This window comes from Gopherus flavomarginatus, chromosome 2, assembly GCF_025201925.1.
Source record: "Gopherus flavomarginatus isolate rGopFla2 chromosome 2, rGopFla2.mat.asm, whole genome shotgun sequence".
Lineage (NCBI taxonomy): Eukaryota > Metazoa > Chordata > Testudines > Testudinidae > Gopherus > Gopherus flavomarginatus.
The window spans coordinates 154,232,339-154,255,289 of record NC_066618.1 but is presented as its reverse complement, the minus strand read 5'-3'; the positions used below and the strand labels follow the sequence as shown (position 1 = coordinate 154,255,289).

Below are 22,951 nucleotides of genomic sequence, written 5' to 3'. Positions count from 1 at the left end.
TTGGAAACAAAACCCGTGCAAAGGGAGGAGTCTTGTATGGGCTCTCCAGCCCTTTAAACTAATGATATTGGACCTTAAACCTGTTACTGATACAGGACCCATCTTGCACCTCAGATCTGTATAATTTCAGGGCATAGGGTGGGGAGGAATCCACATGTTGTGTAAAGAAATAGTTTGGGGCCAGGTTTGGTTTTTCTGCAATGGCACCTGTTCAAAGCAGGTTAGAAGTTTGGGATGTTCGGAGGAGTCTCCAAGGAGATGGATTTGCAAACTGTTTAAAGATGGCCTAACAGGGGATGGGGTGTAAACTTGAATTTGTTTTGAGATCCCTGGCACTATACACTTTAGGAAAAACTAATTAAGACTCAAAATGTACCTGTGAAGTGAGTAAATGTTATAGATTGGTATAGAAAAGTTAATTGATTTGCCCAAGGTCAGTGGCAGAATCAGAAAGAGAATGCAGGAGTCCTGGCTCCTAGTCCCACTGCTTTAGCTGTTAGAATACTAGAACCATAGGAAGTAGAGATGGAAAGGTGTCTAGGAGTAAGAGGCAAGTCCATGCCCCAGCAAATGCAGGATTATTCCCTATTACCATGCAATTTTGTCTCTAGAAATGGATCATTTTCATTTTCAATTCCAAGAAAATCGTGTGCAAGTGTTAGAAGGGCTAAAACACTGAGGAGGGAGTGAAAGGGGTGCAGGATGGTGTTTAACTATCACCAGGGGGATGAAAGCAAAAGAAGCTTTAGGCCAAATATCAGGAAAAGAGTGTGTGGAATAATCTCCCAAAAGGAATTGGGGGAGGAGGGAGTGGGGAAGCCCCTATCACATTATCTTAAGCTGCAAAATGTCACTTCCCATTCCTGTTTCTTCTTACCAGTGTGACCAGCTATCCAGAAATTATATTGACAGTTGTGATGCAGATTTATTGATATTTCTTGTTAAAAGGATAAGTAGTTCTGAACAGCCCAGGCGTGAAATATAACTGGACAGCTCAGATAATCAGTGTGTGTGCATGTAAATGGATGTATCGGTGTAAATTTAGCACAGGGCTGTGTGCAGCAATTGCAGTAAAACCTAAAGCTACATGAAACTCACCCACTTTGGGGGATCATAACAAACTCAAGACTAAGATCAGAACTTGGATCAGTGGAGGATTTAGGACAGAAGCCCATTGGAAATGCATGGTTCCATATGAGAGAAACCCAAATGAAAAATACTAGCTCAGAACACATCAGAACTCTAGGGTGTTAAAAATTGGAGCCTGATCTGAAATTTCCAGATGGTCCCTATTTCTAGTGGGCCCAACAAACACCAGATTTCAGGCAGTGGTTCTAATCCATGGTTTTGGTTCAGGCCTCCGTGCAGTCAGTGCAGTGATAATGTCCTCATTCAAACAGAGAAGGGTCAATGGGCAATGGTTTTCCATACATCACGGTGGGGCCAGACTTACAGCCATTGCAAGCAGCTGTTGGATGCCCCAAATCCCTGAATGACACAGCAGTTCATTCTCAGCGTATGCCCTCCTGCCTCAGAGAGAGCAGAGGCAGAGGTTACACTCAACTTGGTTTTTTGAAAGCCCTCCTCTGTCAGGACGGGGGCCCTGTCGTTGGTATGGCTGCACCTACATCATAATTTAAAATTCATACCGTGATTTTGTGCAGTTCAGGGGTCTGGACTTCATGACTGCTTGTTTAACTCCAGATCCTTCGAGCGCTGAGTGCCCTCCATCCTTATTGAACTCTATAAGCATTGAGGCTGCTCGGCACCTTGCTGAATCAGACCCTTAGTGCTGGAAGGGATTTTCAACAGCATCTAAGTGATGTTGGAACAGAAGCCTTATTAAAAGGGCCAGATCCTGCAGACACTTGCAGTCTACACTGCAATAAAAACCCAGCAGCACCGATCCTCAGAGCGTGGGTCAGCTAACTCAAGGTCACAGGGCCCAGCCTTTGGAGGTAAAAAGGCAGTGTAGATGTTCAGGCTCTGAGACCCTCATAGGGTCTCAGAGCCCAGGCTCCATTCTGAGCCCAAACGTCTACACTGCTATTTCAGCCCCGCTATCCTGAATCAGTTGACCCAGGCCAGCTACCACTGTGTCATGTGTCTTTTATTGCAGTGTAGATGTAACCATAGGCATGAGCTTAACTGGAAGCATTTAGTGAGACCACACGCATGCACAAAGTTAACCACCTGCATAAACGTTTGCCAGGTCAGGAAGAGCGTACACACAGCCTTGATTTTCAGTGGTCCTGAGTTCTCACAGTGCTCTTGACTTCAGTGGGAGCTTTGTCTGGAGGAGTTGAAAATCAGGCTCTTAATCTATATGCAATATTCCAAATTATAAAGATGTGTGGTTTTAACTAGGGCCATCTGATATACTTTCAATGAAATCTCAAATACCTTGAAATTTGAGGTTTTCATATTGTGTTTGTGTCGCAAAATGTTCAATTTTGTACAAAAAAATTCAACTTTTGAATTTCTTTTTATTATTTGGATACCTAGGAGCCCCCATCATGGACAATGACCCCCATAGTGCTAGGTGCTGTACAAAGAACTGAACTTACCTGAATAACTGCCTGATGAACTTCTCATCCGAATAGACAAGAGTGACACAGTGTGGTGGGGAAGGGATACATCTGATCAGGCTGCCACAGACTTCAGGGGGCTTTTCATATATAGGTTTTATTGGACTGTCCTGTGCAATATAACTTTGCTCCATTATTATTACTGTTGATCATTTCTTAAGTGCTAACAGTATATTTGACACTGTACAAAACACAAAATGAAGGCAATTCCTGTCCAAAAGGGGGAACTGACAATCCGAGCAAGACTGATGCACCCAAGACAGGATGCTCTGCGCAGCACAGAAGGGGGACCAGGTTAGATTTTGTTGGCTTCATTTTTTATGCTCTTGCTGTTTTTTTTTTTTTCCTTCGTTCGTTTATTGTGACTGTACAAGCTAGGTCCTCACTTGTTCACATGTCACATCCTCCACTATGATCTATTTGTGTCCTGTGACGTGATGCTGCTCCGCTCTAAAAATCAATCAACATTGCCCAAAACACATTTTCACTAGGAAGCAGCAGCGCCATTGACATTCAAAGTCAATACCATGCTTGCATCAGTAGTTTTCTCTGTCAAGACAAACTAGGCTTCTCACCCTACAACACCCAGGACTTCTTTTCATCTAGAGCTTTTGCTGATCAGCTGCTGGACACCCCCCTCTGCTTAGTTTTGAACATTTTGGGGGATTGGAAGGTAAGGTTGCCTATTAAAACTAAAGCTCTTTTATGGAACATTGTGAGTCCAAACAGTGCAGGTTAATAACATGTGTGCAATAAAGTCCACCTAAGGCATGGTTTATGGTAAGTCTCCACTGCAGTCAGAGGTGTGACTGCAGCATGTGTAGAGACACCTAAGCTAGCTTTGATCCAGCTAGCCCAAATAATGATAGTCGTGTTGGCACGGGCTAGCTGCTCAAGTGAATACCCGGGGACCTCGGAGCTGCAGAGCTTCAGCTTCACTGCTGTTGTTTTTGTACCCTTAATTGTATCATTTGGTATGTAATAAGATGACCGCTCCTCTAAGAAAAGTAATGTTTGATTTCCTCTTGCCCTATAATAGAATCTATCACATAGTTGTCACGATTTTTGAAGGAATGTTCTTGTGGAATATGAGAGATTTTAGATGTTATGTATTTTCGTCTCAAAAGAGACGCGCTCTCTTTATAATGCTAGAGTACCTGTTGTCATTGTGTCTATAAATCCTACTCGTGCACATAAACGCTAGGAAATTCCCCACCCCCATTTATATATTTCTGTTGTAAAAATAGAAATTCTAGGAGCACCAGTCGCCTGCTGTGGGAATATCTTTAAAACAATGCGATAATCAGCAGTTACATTGACCCACTTACATCAGGGGTCGGCAGCCTTTCGGAAGTGGTGTGCCAAGTCTTCATTTATTCACTCTAATTTAAGGTCTTGCATGCCAGTAATACATTTTTAGAAGATCTCTTTCTATAAGTCTATAATATATAACAAAACTATTGTTGTATGTAAAATAAGTAAGGTTTTTAAAATGTTTAAGAAGCTTCATTTAAAATTAAATTAAAATGCAGAACCCCTCTGACTGGTGGCCAGGACCCGGGCAGTGAGAGTGCCATTGAAAATCAGCTTGTGTGCCACCTTTGGCATGCATGCCATAAGTTGCCTACACCTGCACTACATCAACAGTTACTATTGGTCTGCTTTTTCTCCTGTAGTCTTGGAAGAGGGACAGGGAATATTATTTTGAAATTCTTGGCAGCTACTCAGGGGTTTCTACACTTACAGCAGTGCACCAATGAACACATAGTGAAGATGTTACTTACACTGATGGGAGAGCGTCTCTAGTCAGCTTAGATACTTCTTCCCAAGAGGTGGTATGTCGATGGGAGAAGCCCTCCCATCAATCTATCTATACCAGGGATTAGGTTGTTATAATCCATGTAGATTTTTCCACACCCTGGAGTGATATAGTTGTACTGACATTTTGTAGTGTAGAGACCAGGGCTCAGATATAAGCAGATAAAGTTCTGTATATTGAGATTAAAACCTCTGAAGCTAATGAAAATATCTGAATGTGTGCGCGTATGGATCTAGATACGTAGAGTATCAAAGGGGTAGCCGTGTTAGTCTGGATCTGTAAAAGCAGCAAAGAATCCTGTGGCACCTTATAGACTAACAGACGTTTTGGAGCATGAGCTTTCGTGGGTGGATACCCACTTAGTCAGATGCATGTAGTGGAAATTTCCAGGGGCAGGTATATATATGCAAGCAAGCTAGAGATAATGAGGTTAGTTCATTCAGGGTGGATGAAGCCCTGTTCTAGCAGTTGAGGTGTGAAAACCAAGGGAGGAGAAACTGGTTTTGTAATTGGCAAGCCATTCACAATCTTTGTTTAATCCTGAGCTGATGGTGTCAAATTTGCAGATGAACTGAAGCTCAGCAGTTTCTCTTTGAAGTCTGGTCCTGAAGTTTTTTTGCTGCAGGATGGCCACCTTAAGGTCTGCTCTAGTGTGGCCAGGGAGGTTGAAGTGTTCTCCTACAGGTTTTTGTATATTGCCATTCCTAATATCTGATTTGTGTCCATGTATCCTTTTCTGTAGAGACTGTCCAGTTTGGCCGATGTACATAGCAGAGGGGCATTGCTGCCATATGGTGGCATATATTATATTGGTGGACGTGCAGGTGAATGAACCGGTGATAGTGTGGCTGATCTGGTTAGGCCCTGTGATGGTGTCGCTGGTGTAGATATGTGGGCAGAGTTGGCATTGAGGTTTGTTGCATGGATTGGTTCCTGAGCTGGAGTTACTATGGTGTGGTGTGCAGTTACTGGTGAGAATATGTTTCAGGTTGACAGGTAGTCTGTGGGCAAGGACTGGCCTGCCACCCAAGGCCAGTAACTCAGTACTTTATTCACTATTACTTTTGCAAATCTTTTTTTTTTTAAACTGATCAACTCTAATCATGTTTTATGCCTTCTGTTGAGAAAACAAGAGCTGGTCATTAGTTTGCGATGGTACTCGGAGCCCAAAGCTGGCTATCTGACCACTCTCAAAGTGACTTTGAAAGGCATTGATTTTACTGCCACTACTAGTAACCATCCTCTTGTCTTCATCAAGTGTGAAGGGCAATCACTGTAGGTGAGATAATTAGGAAACTAATTACTATTCTTGATGAAAACACAAAAACTCCATTCAAAATAAGACAGTATGTGAGAATTATGAGCAAAAAGCAGAACAAATATTTACCAAAATGGGTCTGTTCATGATGAAAATGCAAATTCCACTTAAGAGAAGCAGCAGGACAATAATATTTTGTATCTGTAGATCACTTTTTTTTATATACTTTCTTCATCCTCAAAACACTTCATAAAGGGATATCAGTATCATTGTTTTTTTTAAGATGGGGAAAACGGTCTCCTGTCTCCCAGCCCCACTGCTATAACAACTAGACTGCTTTAGCCTTTCGCTTCTGAAAACTGTGATATCCCCAGCAAGCCAGTCTGCCTAACCAGGCCAGCATCTGCACTTGGCGTACGCTTTAAAGCCTATGACCGGTGGAATTTGCCAACAGTTACAAGTTAGTCCACAGCTCTTTCTAAGCAAGCACCTTTATTTTAAGAGGAAAGCATTACAGAGAAAACATATTAAATATATGTTTAATATGTACAAGCATGCTAAAAAACATTGAAGCGATCACCCACCCTCCGAACTCCAATCTCAGGCTCTGACAGGGGTCAGTCCTTCCAACCCTTCCCTAAGGATTGGGGGACACACACCCTGCCCCTGCCTTGGACAGAAGGTCCTGTCTGTTGGCTGGATCTGAAAGTACCCTTAGTTTAAACTCAGGCTGTTCATCCAAAAGACCTTCCTTTGTCCAGAGGCTTCTGGAGAATCTGGTTTGAAGCAGTATATGTGAGCCTCTCCAGGTAGCGGTGCCCCTATGGACATGTTAAAACCTGAATGAATTTGCCTAATCATCCCTCCACCTCCAGCCACTGTTCTTCGTTCCTGGAGGGCTATGGTCACTCTCCTCAATGGAATTTCATACAGACCAGGTCCACAATGAGTTCTCCCAAAGATATTGCAGGAAATTGCCATATATGTGTCACTCTCTCTAGGAGTGAGTGGGTAGTTCAGTCTCTACGGCCTATCTAGTTCTTGGCCTTTCTGTTGAGACCACCAGTTAGGATCAGTGGTTGTGATGTGTATGCTAGGAACTGAGCTGAAAACCTCATGTTGCCCAAGTCACCAGACAAACGTCAAAAGCCATTGCTACCTAATCACCCGTTGCAATGAGTCACATTTAAACTTGGTGATGTATGGCCAGGTGCAGCCCCAATGAAAATCAAAAGGACTGAGTTTTTTTGTTCTGTGTTTGTACAGCACCTAGCACAGTGGGGTCCAGGTCCATGATAGAGCCCCTACATGCTACAGGAATACAAATAATGAGTAATAAAAATGGAAGCCTTTCCTTTGACTTTAGTGGCAGTTGGATCAGGTACCTACAACGCGGATAACTTCTGTATCTCATTACAAACCTCCTAACCTAGCTAGTTCCCTTACAAAAATAATATTAATAACCCAATCACCTCTGTGAATGTAGGCCTCTTGTTCATTAAATATTTCCCTTGTAATTATTTATGTGTATTGCAGTAGAAGGTAGGAGCCCCAATCATGGACCAGCCACCCATTTTGCTAGGCCCTGTACAAACACATAGTGTAACAATGTCTTCAGACCTTCCTCTCTCCAATGCTTTGCCTGTCTTGTCTATTGAGCTAGGCACGGTACTGTCAGCTGGTGAGAGACAGTCCTTGCCCCAAGAACTTACAGCTTAAATAGTCACCATCTCTATTGTGGTCTGTAGGCACTAATGTAACACAAATAACATTTCTTAAGCAACGTCCTCCACACTGCCCCCCAGCAATGTGTCTTAGCCCAGATCCGGCAGAACCACCTCAGGGGATCAGCAAGAAACTCCTGTCTTCGTCAGTATTGATTTATTATTTATTTGTATTGCAGGAGCATCTAGAAAAAGGATCAGGCCCCATTGTGCCAGGCACTGTACAAACACAAAACTAAAGGATGGCCCCTGCCCCCAAAAGATGACAATTTTAATAATAGTCTCTTACCACTAGATGGAAGGATAAACAAAAATAGATCTGGGACTAGAGTTTTTGACTTCTCAAGGGCTAACTTTAAAGAATTAAGGAAATTAGTTAGGGAAGTGGACTGGACTGAAGAACTTGTGGATCTAAATGCGGAGGAGGCCTGGAATTACTTTAAGTCGCAGCTGCAGAAACTATCGGAAGCCTGCATCCCAAGAAAGGGGGAAAAAAAACCATAGGCAGGAGTTGTAGACCAAGCTGGATGAGCAAGCATCTCAGAGAGGTGATTAAGAAAAAGCAGAAAGCCTACAAGGAGTGGAAGAATGGTGGGATTAGCAAGGAAAGCTACCTTAGTGAGGTCAGAACATGTAGGGATAAAGTGAGAAAGGCTAAAAGCCATGTAGAGTTGGACCTTGCAAAGGGAATTAAAACCAATAGTAAAAGGTTCTATAGCCATATAAATAAGAAGAAAACAAAGAAGGAAGAAGTAGGACCGCTAAACACTGAGGATGGAATGGAGGTTAAGGATAACCTAGGCATGGCCCATATCTAAATAAATACTTTGCCTCAGTCTTTAATAAGGCTAATGAGGAGCTTAGGGATAATGGAAGGATGACAAATGAGAATGAGGATATGGAGGTGGATATTACCACATCTGAGGGAGAAGCCAAACTTGAACAGCTTAATGGGACAAAATCTTAGGGCCCAGATAATCTTCATCCAAGAATATTAAAGGAACTGGCGCATGAAATTGCAAGCCCGTTAGCAAGAATTTTTAATGAATCGGTAAACTCAGGGGTTGTACCGTACGACTGGAGAATTGCTAACATAATTCCTATCTTTAAGAAAGGGAAAAAAAGTGATCCGAGTAACTACAGGCCTGTTAGTTTGACATCTGTAGTATGTAAGGTCTTGGAAAAAATTTTGAAGGAGAAAGTAGTTAAGGACATTGAGGTCAATGGTAATTGGGACAAATTACAACATGGTTTTACTAAAGGTAGATCGTGCCAAACCAACCTGATCTCCTTCTTTGAGAAGGTGACAGATTATTTAGACAAAGGAAATGCAGTAGATCTAATTTACCTCGATTTCAGTAAGGCATTTGACATGGTTCCACAGGGGGAATTATTAGTTACATTGGAAAAGATGGGGATCAATATGAAAATTGAAAGATGGATAAGGAACTGGTTAAAGGGGAGACTCCAATGGGTCGTACTGAAGGGTGAACTGTCAGACTGGAGGGAGGTTACTAGTGGAGTTCCTCAAGGATCAGTTTTGGGACCAATCTTATTTAACCTTTTTATTACTGACCTTGGCACAAAAAGCGGGAATGTGCTAATAAAGTTTGCGGATGACACAAAGCTGAGGGGTATTGCTAACACAGAGAAGGACCGGGATGTCGTACAGGAAGATCTGGATGACCTTGTAAACTGGACTAATAGTAATCGGATGAAATTTAATAGTGGTCATGCATTTAGGGATTAATAATAAGAATTTTAAATATACATTGGGGACACATCAGTTGGAAGCAACAGAGGAGGAGAAGGATCTTGGAGTATTGGTTGATCACAGGATGACTATGAGCCGCCAATGTGATATGGCCGTTAAAAAAGCTAATGCAGTTTTAGGATGCATCAGGCGAGGTATTTCCAGCAAAGATAAGGAGGTGTTAGTACCGTTATAAGGCACTGGTGAGACCTCATCTGGAATACTGTGTGCCGTTCTGGTCTCCCATGTTTAAGAAGGATGAATTCAAACTGGAACAGGTTCAGAGACGGGCTACTAGGATGATCCGAGGAATGGAAAACCTGTCTTATGAAAGGAGACTCAAAGAGCTTGGCTTGTTTAGCCTAACCAAAAGAAGGCTGGGGGGGATACGCTTGCTCTTTATAAATATATCAGAGGGATTAATATTAGGGAGGGAGAGGAATTATTTAAGCTTAGTACCAATGTAGACCCAAGAACAAATGGGTATAAACTGGACACTAGAAAGTTTAGACTTGAAATTAGACGAAGGTTTCTAACCATTAGAGGCGTGAAGTTCTGGAACAGCCTTCCAAGGGGAGTAGTGGGGGCAAAAGACATATCTGGCTTTAAGACTAAGCTTGATAAGTTTATGGAAGGGATGGTATGCTGGGATAGCTTAATTTTGGCAATTGATCTTTGATCATCAGCAGGTAAGTATGCCCAATGGTCTTGATGGGATCTGAGTTACTGCAGAGAATTCTTTCCTGAGTGCTGGCTGGTGAGTCTTGCCCACATGCTCAGGGTTTAGCTGATCACCATATTTGGGGTCGGGAAGGAATTTTCCTCCCGGGCAGATTGGCAGAGGCCCTGGAGGTTTTTCGCCTTCCTCTGCAGCGTGGGGCACGGGTCACTTGGTGGTGGATTCTCTGCAGCTTGAGGTCTTCAAACCACAATTTGAAGACTTCAGTAACTCGGACACAGGTTAGGGGTTTGTTATCGAAGTGGATGGGTAGGGTTCTGTGTCCTGCTTTGTGCAGGAGGTCAGACTAGATGATCATATTGGTCCCTTCTGACCCTAAAGTCTATGAGTCACTGATGTGAAGCCAGATGCCTCCCTCTAGAGAATCTCTTATTGATCTAAAATGAAAATATATTTTCTTATTTTCTTTCTCTCTCTCCCCCTCCACCCCCGAATCCCTCCGCTCTCTCCCCTAGTGGTTCAGTCATGATGGATGAGGATGATAGATTGAGTGAGAGAGGTCTCAGCAACTCCAGGAAGAGATATGATGATGATGATGATGATGAAGGTAAGAGAAATTCCAGGTGTTCCACAATTTGCCTTGGAAGGCTGATCCTGCTCCTGTTGAAGTCCAATGGCAAAACTCTCATTGACTTCAGTGATTGATTGATCTGCCTGCCTACCACTTATATGGCCCTCATCACTGCAGTAGTCACAATCATTAATGGATTCGTTCTCCCAAACCCTCCTGGGAGGTAGGGAAGTGCTATCTCCATTTATAGATGAAGAACTAAGGCCCCGGACAGCTCTCAGTGACATGTCCATGGGCACACAGGGACTGTGTGGCTGAGCTGTGAATTGAACCCAGATATCCTGAGTCCTAGTCTAATGCCCTGTCTATCCACTAGACCAATGTTTCTCAGCTCATGGGTCATGACAGCCAAAGGGGTTGTGAGGCATGGAAAACCGTATTTGTTTGGAAGAAAAGAAAATCTCACTCCTCACACACCCTTACTCTTCAAAGTCACGTATTCTCTATCAACTTCTCAAAGCACACACACAAATAAGACTTATTGTTATCCTAGATACCTTTTTTTACTCTTTTTTTATATTAAATGTAAGGGGGACATGAACATTTTTTACTTTGACTAAGAGGTGGAGAAGGTTGAAAAACCACTGCCTTACACTTCCTACTAAACAGCTGACGCTTGATCCTGAGAGGTATTGAGCACCCACAACTCCTGTTGAAGTCTGTGGAAGCTGTAGCTACTCAGCATGTCTCAAAATAGGGCTGTTCAGTTGGTCTGAAGACTACCTAGCAGGGTAGTATTCCTTGGTGTAACAGAATAGAGAAGTGATGCCAAAATTCAAGGAGAAATGGATAAAATTTGTCATGTTTCGATCTAAATAAGTAAAAACATCCTTTGTGGAGATGAAACGTGGTTTGGCATAGTCGTGCACCCTGATGTATCGGTGGAGATGTGTGTTATGGTGCTTCTAAGGGTGTCGATGAGATGCAGAACCCAAGGGCCTGCCTACTTGTGGACTCCATAGCATCAATGGGTTTGGGAGAAGCTTCTAGAGGTGTCGATGAGATGCAGAACCCAAGGGCCTGCCTACTTGTGGACTCCATAGCATCGATGGGTTTGGGAGTAGCCAGACATCTTTGTTAGCATGATAGTAATGTTTGGTGTTTCAGGCCTAATGGGGGATGGGTGGGGAGAGCATATGGAAGATCTGGCTTTTATTCACAAGTGAAAAGCTGTGAGGCTTGTACACCCAGAGCCCTGCTTCTGCATGGAAAGTTCCTTGGTGGGTTTCTTTTTTTTTTTTTCCCTCCATTGCAGACTACCATTCCATTTACATTGGGGTACCAATGCCACGGGGCTACAGGAGGAAAAGGCGCAGACGGAGATCCGCCTCCAGCCGGGATAAAACCAGCGAGAATGAAAGGCTCTATGAGCGCCAGGACCGATCAGATACCGATGAAGGAGGGCAAGCAAGCTATGACAATGGGAACGACAATGCCAGCAGGACAAGTAAGTCCCAGTTGTGCTATACCTCGCAATCAAGAAAAGGAATTTGGCTCTTGCTAGATCAGATTTCCTGAGATGGGCTCTGCGGTCCTCTGTAATACTTGCATCATTTTTTTTCAACAAATTTGTGTTTTTCATTTAAAAAAACAGGGCTTGAATTCAATGAATCGTTTCAGTTGAAGAAAAATTTGGAAGTCTAAATGTTTTCTTTCGGCTTTTTGATTTAAACTGATGTTTCAATTCCAAATTTGGCCAATTAAAAAAAGGTGAAAAACACCTGAACCTGCCAAATTGAAATGAAAAATTTGAAAACAAAAGCATTTGATGTTGACCGAAAACATTTTGGTTGACTCTAAACTAATCAAAACACTGGGGAAAAATCATTTAAAGGTATAGAAACGTTTAATTCAATGGAAAATTATTTTTTTTCAGCTTTTCAACTGGACAAAAACTTTTGAAAGTTTCATTTTGGTTCAGATTTTTAATTTTTTTTTTTATTTTTTTTTATTCAATTCAGCCCCGGACCCAAAAAACCATTATTCACTCAATTTTAGTCCTCTGTAGCACTCAGGCTAACATAGCGTTTTGTGCCTTCACCACAGGGGAACAGTACTCAGATGTTCCAGAGCTGGCTTTGTACTCCCTTAATTCCCACAGCTGCCAGGGGCCAATTTGGTTCTCGGCTGCGTAAGAATGGCCTAAAGGCTTCTCTAAATTATAGGTGGTTGCACTGGCCACGAAGGGTCTGTTCAGGCAGCTTAGGGCTGCTGAAGCACAAGTCTTGTTGCCAGGGTCTCTTTCAGGCCATGCAGTTTAGGAAGAGTGAGCTGGTTTCTGTTCTGCTTTGTGCAGCATCAGCAAATTTGTCAGGTAAGTTCTGACTGTAGAATTGGAACATAAGAACGGCCACACTGGGTCAGACCAATGGTCCATCTAGCCTAGTATCCTGGCTTAGGGACACTCAGAGCATGGGGTTGCGTCCTTGACTGTCTTGGCTAATAGCTATTGATGAACCCATCCTCCAAGCAATATAATTGTTAGAGATGTTTGGACTGCTGTGTCCAGTCTAATTTTACAAGCTGCCCCCCTCGACCCCCCCATCCTCATCCCCCCCAAAAATAGGACTTCCACTATTTTCTCAGGAAATGCACAGCCTAATAGATCTCATTGTCAGAAAGCTTTTCTCCTTATATTCGGCCTAATTCATCCAACCACTCATAGCCATACCCTGTGTACTAGCTACACTAAATAAATTTTCTCTCCATCCTGCATGTTTATGAAACCCACTCACTGGGTTATTTTATATTTTGTGTGACATGTGTAGTGTGTTTCCTGTAGTGGTTGGTCCACGTCCAAGTCCATGAGCCTACTCCTGCTAATAGCAAATGTGGTACTCCTCTAGTTCAAATTGTAGCCATCCTTGCTTTTAGTGTTGAATGTCCTGGGTTCATTCTCTGCTGATAAAACATGGTAAAGAATATAGCATTTGTAGCCTGTAGGTACAATTGTGATCTCTTCTTCACTATTCTAAATGATACCAAAACAAGGAAGAACATAGCCTTAATTTTTCAAGTCCCATGACGCCAGCAATTTGAAAACACACCATTTCGTTTGTAAGCAAAGCAGATGTGATATGTTAGCCTTTGAAAGAGTCCGTATGTAATGCAGCAAGGTCATTTCAATGCTGTCTTTTCAAAGTGTTATTGTGCTGTAAGTAATTAATGTTATTTCCTACTTCTTACTAAACAGTAGAGTTAATAGCCCATATTTCTGGTCACTGAATTATGACTGAATGCAGTGCCTTTTTGCTGACCGTTTTCAGGCATTACTTTTTGCATTTTTCCATCCTGACTTAATTGCAATATTTATAAAGTGCTTTAAGATCTACTGATGAAAAGCACTATAAAAGAGCTAGGTATTATTATTTCTCCTAGTTTATTATTCCAATTACAGTAGCATCTAAGAACCCTAGCTGAGGATCAGGGCCCCATTGTGCTATACAGTACACAGAAAATAACAAAAAAGACCGTCCCTGTCCCAAGGAGCTCACAGACTAGATGTCAGACAGGACGTGACAGGTGAACAGAGAAGAATGGCAGGGGTGGGGAGTGAATGGGAGAGTGAGTTAGCAGAATGACGAGAATTTAGCAGAAAATGTATTCGTTGTTCTAATATAATTCAAGGTGTCATGTATTCATAGTTGTTAGAGACAGGAAAGACCTTGTTGGATCACAGCTAGTCTGTTTCTTCACCAGAGTAGGATTGTTCCCTACAGTTTATTCCCTAGAGCCTTGTCCAGTCTAGTTTTTAAAGCTCCTTAGCAAAGATTAACATTTTACATAGCAAAATAGCTGTCAATCTTCGTTTTAGCCCCAATATAGATGTTCTCTTCTTTTTGCTCATTTAAGAGTGCACTAAACCAAACTGCTGTAGGAGGTGGATGACAAAAAGTGACGGGATATAGGATTTTGCTTTCCAGTCCTCTCTTTAAGGGCACAATTTTGTACTCACCATAAATTCTGCTTGTGATTCATTCATGCTTTTCACTGGCAAAGCATTCCAGCAATTCACTGGCAAAAGTGCACTTGTAAAACCAGAGTACCAGTCTGGAAATCATGCCTGTAATTCCTTATACTTAAACTTTTTGTTTTCTTTTGCTTGGCAAAGCATAGTGTCCCAGTTAATTATTCAATGTGACTTGCATATAGAGGCAGTGCATTAAAGCTAAATGATAGAAAACCTGTAGGATCAACAGCGCAGGTTTGTCTTCCATTTGACGGTCTCCAGTAAAAGATGCTGGAAATGGTAAAGGTTTCTGACTGTGGCTAGTTCAGGGGAGTACAGTCCTTTGTAGTTGTTGCAAGTTGTTTCTGAATAATGCAGCATTTACAAAGCAAATATTTGCAATTGTCTACTTGAAACAGTCTCTAAAGCACTTAGTAGAGTACTCTAACCCTGCGTAGAGTCCTGAACTTACCTTCCCTTCCCTTACCTTGAAGGAAATGAATCCAATGCAATATTCCTGATGGATGGATGTCAGTATCTGAAGATGAGGCCAAGCATGCATTTGATGCAAAATGAAGGAACACTAAAGCACAAGGCACATAGAGAATCCAAAACATTTAGGATTTAAACCGGCTAAAATAGGGTCTGTTCAGCAGTTCAACTCATAGTTTGGCAGAACTCCCATTGACTTCTGTGGGGAATTTTGCCTGAGTAAAGAGGCATAGGGCTCTGTCCGTGCTTGGACTAAATATGTGCAGCATTTCTGAAGTTGTAGAGATTATATCAAAACCTGTGCCGCTGTTCCCATCCTCCCACCTCTCTGTCTCATTCCCCCCCCCCCATTCACTCTCTCACACACACGCCAGTTCACTCACCTCTTATACAGGCATCTCAGTGGATTTGGTAACTTCACGTCATGAGAGCCGAAGAGAGAGGAAAGTGCTTTATATTCTCTATAATCTGCTCATTAAGCCGTGGAGTTTAACAAGACTGAGTGGATAAAGGAGGAAGTTTGGAGTGTTTTTTGTTTGGTGTGGTGTACGTTTAACGGGGGGAAAGAATGCAAACCAATCCAGGTAAGAACTATTCCACATGCTATTTCCATTCTCTGTCCAGTCTTAAAAACCTTGGTGTTCCTGGGCTTTGTTTCTTGCTTACAAAAGCCATTTCTTAACTTATCTGTGGTCTGGTAAAATGCGACAACGTTGTTTCTGTTTGCAAGTGTAAGAGAAATTGATTAGCAAGACTGTACAGTGTGGCATCTTGGAATCTGATGTGCTTGCTGAAAATAAACTTTTGGGTAGCAAACACAGTTCCTTCATGTCTGAGGGGGTAAGAATGGTGTTTTTGACTGGTGTCACTGTCCCTTCCAGCCTACAAACTCAGGGATACTGAGCCTTAATGTGCCACAGCTGACCCCAAAAAATATAACAAAGAGAGTTTAGCAGTAAGCCCACATGCATGCTAGAGAGAGAGAGCCTTCCATTTTATAGACCATTGCTGCATCACAGTGTTCTGGAAGTGGGATAGAAGAGGCAAATTGCATCTAGAATAGGATGTTGGTCTTAGAGGGATAATTTAGAGCTGTGGGCTGAGCTTTTCAATGCATTCTACGGAATTTGGACATCCAGTTCCCATTAAAATTAATGGAAATTGGGCATCTAAATCCTCTAAGTGGTTCTCAGTCCTGAAGTTCAATAAGTGTTGCTACTGGGATGCTTTATTGTAGAAGGCAGCTAGTTGCAAGGATCAAATCCGTTGAACAACCAGTGTTGCTGCCATCCTTCTTTTAGGGGGCAAGAAATGGACAGCAAAGGAGAAAAAAGCCCATTGTATGTTTTGATTGTCCTGCAAAATGAGTCCTGCAGAAAATGAATCTCTCTCTTTTGAAGGAATGGATAATTACAATTGTCAAGCACCATTAGATAGTTAGCATTTCAAATAGATGCTAGGTGCTTGTTAGTTATTTGTTACGCCAAGTCTAGTTGAAAACTGCAGTCCCTGCCGATAACATTGTGCACTGCTTTTATTCTTCTAATGGTAGCCACTTTCTATATATATATATATATATATTATATATATATATATATATATATATATATATATATATATATATATGATACACAAAAGAAGCAAAACCAGAGTTGGCCTTTGTTTTGCAAAACCACATTAGGTGGGGCTTTTATCATGTTGGGGAAAGGTTTGGGAAGTAGTTCTGAGGGTTTGGTGCATCGTTAATATAGATATATGCATGTAACACTACGAGTATTACATTGTGCTATTCTGTGCAATGATCCATTTTAATATAATCTGTTTTGTCTGTAGTATTAATGTTGAGCTAAACCTTCAGCTCTGGAAAATTTGGGGCCTGATTCTGATCTCACTATGGTTTAAATTAGGGGTAACTCCACTAAAGCCAGTGGAGTTGCACTGATATAAAACTGTTGAGAGACCAAAATATGTCATCTTGACAATATCTTTTTTAATTCTTTGGAGTTTTTTAAATTACATGAATATGATCTATTCCTGCCCAATCACTAGATCTCTTTATGACCTTTGGTAAAGTTCCTAGCATAAGTGTATGCATTCTGGTTTAGCTTTAGTGAATTGTCTTTCAAAAGTGCAAAAACTCTGCAAGCTTTTGGGTCACTTTTTTGCTCCAAAAGTGCAAAAAGCTTTTATTAAACTAGCCGTTTGCATTCGTATGCCCTCTTAACCCAGTGCCCTGCAAGGTGGCCAATGACTTCAAGTAGTAAATAGAGGGAGCGTTTTAATGAGGACAGTTTTAATAAGGCTGAGATGTCAAAGCCATCCAAGAATGTTGTATCAGCGCTTCTTCAAAGATGCCCGGTTTGCATGTTCAAAATAAAATCACCATTAAATATCTTCCTAACTGAACATCTGGTATCTTCATTGGCAAAGCTGAATGATATATCAGACTTACCAGTTGAGAAAAATGAATAAGATCCACATAAGTGCCTGAAACTAGATCCAGGCTAAGATAGGCTTTGTTTATTTCAGGGAGGAAAAGATCCCTCAGGTGAATAAATACCAAGCATTCTCTCCAGCAGCTTCCTGCCCCCACTGCTCAGTGAAGTCCTATCGATGTTGGTTTAGCAAATAACTCTTTGTTCAGGTCAGTGACCCCGGTCAGGGGAACAATGTGACTAAGAGTCTAGAGCAGGAAGAGACCTGAAAAATGATCTTCAGACCTTCCACTTGCATGATATTGAATGACTAGGTGTGCTGTGAATGAAGGGAAGGCAGTAGCTCAAGGATCCTGGCAAAACTGCACAGTGCAAAAAGTACGTGTTACGTGTAGACAGATCGGCTTAGACCTTAAGCTGGGAGAAAGAAAGAAAAAACCCTCTTTTCTAGGTAAATGTTCCGCTTTGTCTTTTGTTTTCGTCAATGGCTGACAATTTGTTTTTTTTTCTTCATAAATGCACTCAGAATAGAAAGTTACAATGTTAAACGACCATTAGGTACAGATGTGGCCCCCTCAGTCTTTCATGCATTTATCCTCGGAGCACCACTGGGAGGCAGGGCAGTGCTATTATCCCCACTGGGGGAACTGAGTCACAGAGAGGCTAAGTGACTTGCCCAAAGTCCCGTAGGAAGTCTGTGGCAGAGCAGGGTCTCCCAAGTCCTAGGTTAGGGCCAAGATCTGGGAAGATCCAGCCTGGAGAAAAGAAGGTGTCTAGAACTTTGCAAAGAGATGTTAAAGGTAGGACAAAATTCCTCTCTGTCATTAGAGACAGAAGAAAGGTGGCTGGCTGAAGCTACAGTAGGGAAAATATAGATTAGATTAAAATAGCTACTGTCAGTGATGGGAGACATTTCCAAGGGCCGTTATGGATTCCCCTCAATGGCTTGGACTAGGATATGCCCTTTTGTCAAGGCTGGTATAGGAATAATTAACTTGGTACTTGGACATGGCTGCAGAGAGGCTGGCAGCAGGGACTCCAATACAGAATAGCTCTTGTCCATATCTCCCTTGGTGTCTCTGGGATGGAGCCCTTAAAGGGTTCCCAACCAACAAGCTCTGTACCCGCAGGGGGAAGGTCCTTTCCCTATAACTGAGAAAGTTGCATAGAGTTGAGGTTGTCACCCAACTCCTCCCCCTTCCCAGGGCAAAGCCTGAGACCCCTCAACCCTCCCACCAGCTGTGGCATTTGTTTATTATCATGTAGATTTTTATGCTTTTCAAGGCAGGGACCTGTCATGTGTGTTCTGTGAAGCACCCATCTGGCTGCCACATAATAATCGTTATTATTTTTAACCTATGTTGTTCATCCTCTCAGCAGGGTGATGTATCACAAACAGCTTTCCTATTGATCTGGAGAGAGGGGGTCTAATCTTTTGCATAACAGACCCCACACTGGCTCTACTGCCATCAGGGAGATCCATGGCCAGAGGAGGGAGGCTTTTTTGTTTTGTGCATGTACAGCGCCTACCTCAGTGGGGTCCCAATCCCTGCTTATGGCCCCCTGTTGCTACCACTATGCAAAGAATACGTCAGCATCATCAGGATACAGAACTTGCACCTCACGTGACTGTAGCATTGCAATGGAAGGGGACTGATGCCATCCTTGTTCTCACGTCCGTGAGCTCCCCATACCATTACAGGGCTGAGGGATCGGATCAGAAAGCATTACTGGCCTCTCAGCTCACATCCTCTGCTTTTATCCCAGCATCGCTTTTGGCGAGAGAGATTCTGAAATGTACCTACTGTACATCGGTCGTGAACTCTCTGGGGTTGTCTTCCCTTGTGTTGGTGCAGCAACTAGCATGACAGGCCCCTGATTCCAACCAGAGCCTCAGAGCACAACAATAATTAATAATAATAATAATGACCAAGTCTCTGGTGGTGTGGCTTAAGGGTCTTAAGCAGTAAAGCAGGCTAAACTATAATGCAATGGACGTCCTAGTCTTTCACGGCAGTTATAAATTCTGCTTCGCCTGATTTTTATGGATGGGAAAGGCAGTATTTCTGGCTGCAGCAGGAGGTTTCCTTTTACACATATGTACCAATTTAATTAGCCCCTTTCTTGAGTGCTGTATTTGGCTGACTTTCTTATTTCCAAGTTCTAGAGCAGTGGGATTCCGTTAACAAAGACATTTTCATAAGTGGATTAACATCTGACATATTAAGAGTGCTAAAACCCAACAGTTTATTAAAATACATGGTGTCCGAGGAGACTGACATGTGGTTGGGTTAAACCCCTGTTTGAACAACTCACCACCAACAGCGGAGGAGACAACTATCCCAACCCAAACCAGAAGCTCTGCACCTTTGTGGAGGTTCCTGTCCTTGTCCAGGTTACTTCGTGAAATGCCAGGGTGATGAGGAGACAGAATCAGTTGTAACAGTATAAGCCCTTATGGGTGCAGGGACTGCGTCTTTATTTTGTAATGTGCCAAGAGTATTGTTAGAATGTTAGAAATAATAGTTGAAACGTGGGCTAGTCCGGAAGTCCTTACTCAGGCAAAATTTCAATTGACTTCAATACCGGAAGTTTGAATCCAGATTTGATCCTGCGAGCACAAGTCTAAACTCCCCTCTTAGCTTTGCAGAGCACACTTCTCCAAAGGCTGTCCTTATGTATAACTCAGGCACATGCATGGAGTGGGGAATGGGCTGGAAGAGATTCTCCTGTGCAATTTGGAGAGGAGATTTAGCCCTCAAGTTAGGGACACAAAAAGGTCTCTCCATTTGCAGCCATGCCTATTACGAACATGATGCTTCATAGGCCAGTGAGCAGGGAATATTAAAGGAGCTGAAGATGGTTTCTCTTCATAACAGGGGAAAGACTATCAGAAGAATCAGGAGGCCTACATTTTATTTGTGGCTCTGCCACAAATTCTGATCTTGTGGTGATGGGGAGGCCGGGAGGAGAACATGGCTGGATGGGTCTAGACAGGCTCACTGTGTGACCTAGGGCAAGTCTGGTAAACTCAGTATTGCTCCACTTCCTCCCCTGTAAAACGAAGGGAGGGGGCAGTGTGGGAAGGGGCAATGCCCTGCCAACCTCATGGGAATGGTTGATGCTAAGCTTGTAATCATTTGTTAAGTGCTTTGAGATCTTAGAGTGGAAGGCACTGTGAAAGTGTGGAATATGATAATTACTAATGGATTGAACCCAGCGTGCATGTAGAGTGGATGTCACTCTTGTTTGGGGGGGATTATTTTACTTTACATAGCTTTGGAGGGGGAGTGTTTGTTTGGATAAGCATACTATGTAGACTTAGAAGATTCAGTACTGTATATAAGAGGGGAACCACTTACAAGGGGGACAGAAATGTCAGAATGAGGATGTCTACAGAGTATAAGTAGTGTGAGCATTGTAAGATCTACAATATATACATCGACTCAAGGCTTATCAACATGAGAAAGTATAACTTAAATCTCTTTTTAAACCAATATAAACCAGTGCAAAAGGCTGTGTGGGCATTTACTTCAGTATAGGAGTGGCTTATTTTGGTTTAGCTCAGGTCAGTCAGGAACAGATTAAGTTAAACTGGGAAAAGGCCTCTCTTGTACCAAAATAAGAGTGTCCACAGAGTCTTTTACGCCAGTGTCATTCTATTGGTTTCAGTTCGCACCTCAAGTTATACCGGGGCAACCTTCTCGTGTGGATGAGTCCAGAGTGAGTTTTTCTGGAATTGTGTCTCTACCTCATGTTCATTCTCTATTTTCGTGAGTTATCGCCGTGGACCAGAATCTCACTCCGTGTAAATTGGCATAGCTCCATTGGCTTCACTGAACCTGGGTCAATATCTTCAATGGAGTGACACTGATTTACACCAGCCAAGACTCTGGCCCTTTGTCTGGTTTTTTGTCCTGTATGTGGGCAGGCCATTGTGTCCCAGAATGGGGATATACTACAACCTGGGTAAAATTCCTCAAACCACGTAATAAGCGGGAGTTAGACGCCTAAATTCCTTTGAGAATCTGGGCAATGGTAGCCTACATCCCATTGAAAGAGGACTTAGGGCTGAAGAGTATGCCTATACCGCAGTCACAGGTGTGATTGCAACTCAGGCAGCCACACCCAAGCTAGCTGTGAAGTCCCACAGCAGTGAAGCCACTTCAGTCTTGTATAGGCCATGCTGAAGCTTGCATTGCCATGGCTTTACAGATCCAGGAGCCAAGCTAGGTACACTAAAGCTTGATCTGCAGTCACACGCTGCGATTGCGATATAGACATACTCCCAATGACTGAGGGTAACATTTTCAAAAAAGCATCTCTCTGTATGACTCTGATGTGACCACATCTTGAGTATTGTGGTCATTTCTGTGTATCTCATGGCTCAAAGGATACTGATGATGAACGGGAGGGAGTTCTGAAAGGAGGAAGAAAAATCTGGAGGGGAGCAGGTTTAGGAGGAAAGATCAAAAGAAGTAGACGTGCTTAGCCTGGCTAAGTGACAATGAAGGGCCAGTCATAACCCCCTGGAAATACTTGAAGGCTGTAAGTGCCCAGGAGCAGGGAAGGATCATCTAAAGCAGTTGAATGAATGACGAGAACATTTGGGCTGAATATCAGAAGAGATGCCTGATACTGAGATTATTGGCTTGTGGAATAGTCTCCCAAGGGAAAGAGTGGGAATTTATAAACCAAATTGGACAAAACACTAGCAAATGTGCTGAAGGCAGAAATTCTGCAGTGGCAGGGAAAGAGACTGGATGTTCAGAGGAGTGCTTACACTTAGGAGTGTACCTCGTGTGTGTGTTCTCCATTCATTCATTCTTTCCCCATCACAAGGGATTTGGGTGCCTCAATACTTGGCCCATATCACTTAGCTTTTGGGTCCCACCTTTCTATAATGGGAAGGGCCAAATGCTTCTGTACATTTCTCGCATGTGCTGATTATTAGAAAGGGAGGGGATCTTTTTGATTTTTAAAATTAATAGGTTAGACCAGTCACATAATCCAAATCTAGTAAAAGTACTGGAATTAAGCACTCTGAGAATTTTCCCCACCATTAATGTAGTTGTTCTGCCTAAGCTGTGTACATTGTGTCCTATGTGCCTATTGGTGTAACTGCTTGGGGAAGAGAAAGGACGTGCCTCCATCAATTTTGACTCTCCTGTTGATGTCCCCCCTCAACATCACTTCCAAATGCCTGCATTTTCATTCCTGCTCTTCCCCCCCCACACACCCCAATTTACATAAGTTGTGGCACTTCTGGACGTGCTGTGCGATAACATACAAGTATCGTCTTGCAGTTGGCCCAAGGATCTCTCCCTTGGGAATCCCACAGTGGTATTACCTCTGAACAAAGGTGTTCCTCCGCCACAGGCATTTTTCAGCTGTTTGGAAGCAGACCCAAATAGCACGAGTGAATAGCATTCCAACACACCGGGCGCATGGCACGCTCTTCTGCCAGATTCCTAGGGAGAGTCTTGTGGCCTGCAATAACTGGTGTGTTCTGCTCTGCATAAAGTAGGCCCTTAAATGAGAAGATTGTTAAAGAATCTTAGGAACAGGGAAAGCCTCCTGGCCCAAAACAACTGTCGTTATTTGGCAGATCCCACCTCCCTAC

The 22,951-nt window shown here is 42.7% G+C and overlaps 1 protein-coding gene across 1 annotated transcript in view; it reads left to right on the top strand.

The window, feature by feature from the left end:
* Window positions 1–22,951, top strand: part of SLC4A5 (solute carrier family 4 member 5) — a 172,147-nt gene that overhangs the window by 40,847 nt on the left and 108,349 nt on the right. The window contains exons 3-4 of the mRNA XM_050939747.1: window positions 10,337–10,428; window positions 11,708–11,899. Coding sequence (XP_050795704.1) covers window positions 10,337–10,428; window positions 11,708–11,899 — 284 coding nt within the window. The remainder of the gene's footprint in view (window positions 1–10,336; window positions 10,429–11,707; window positions 11,900–22,951) is intronic.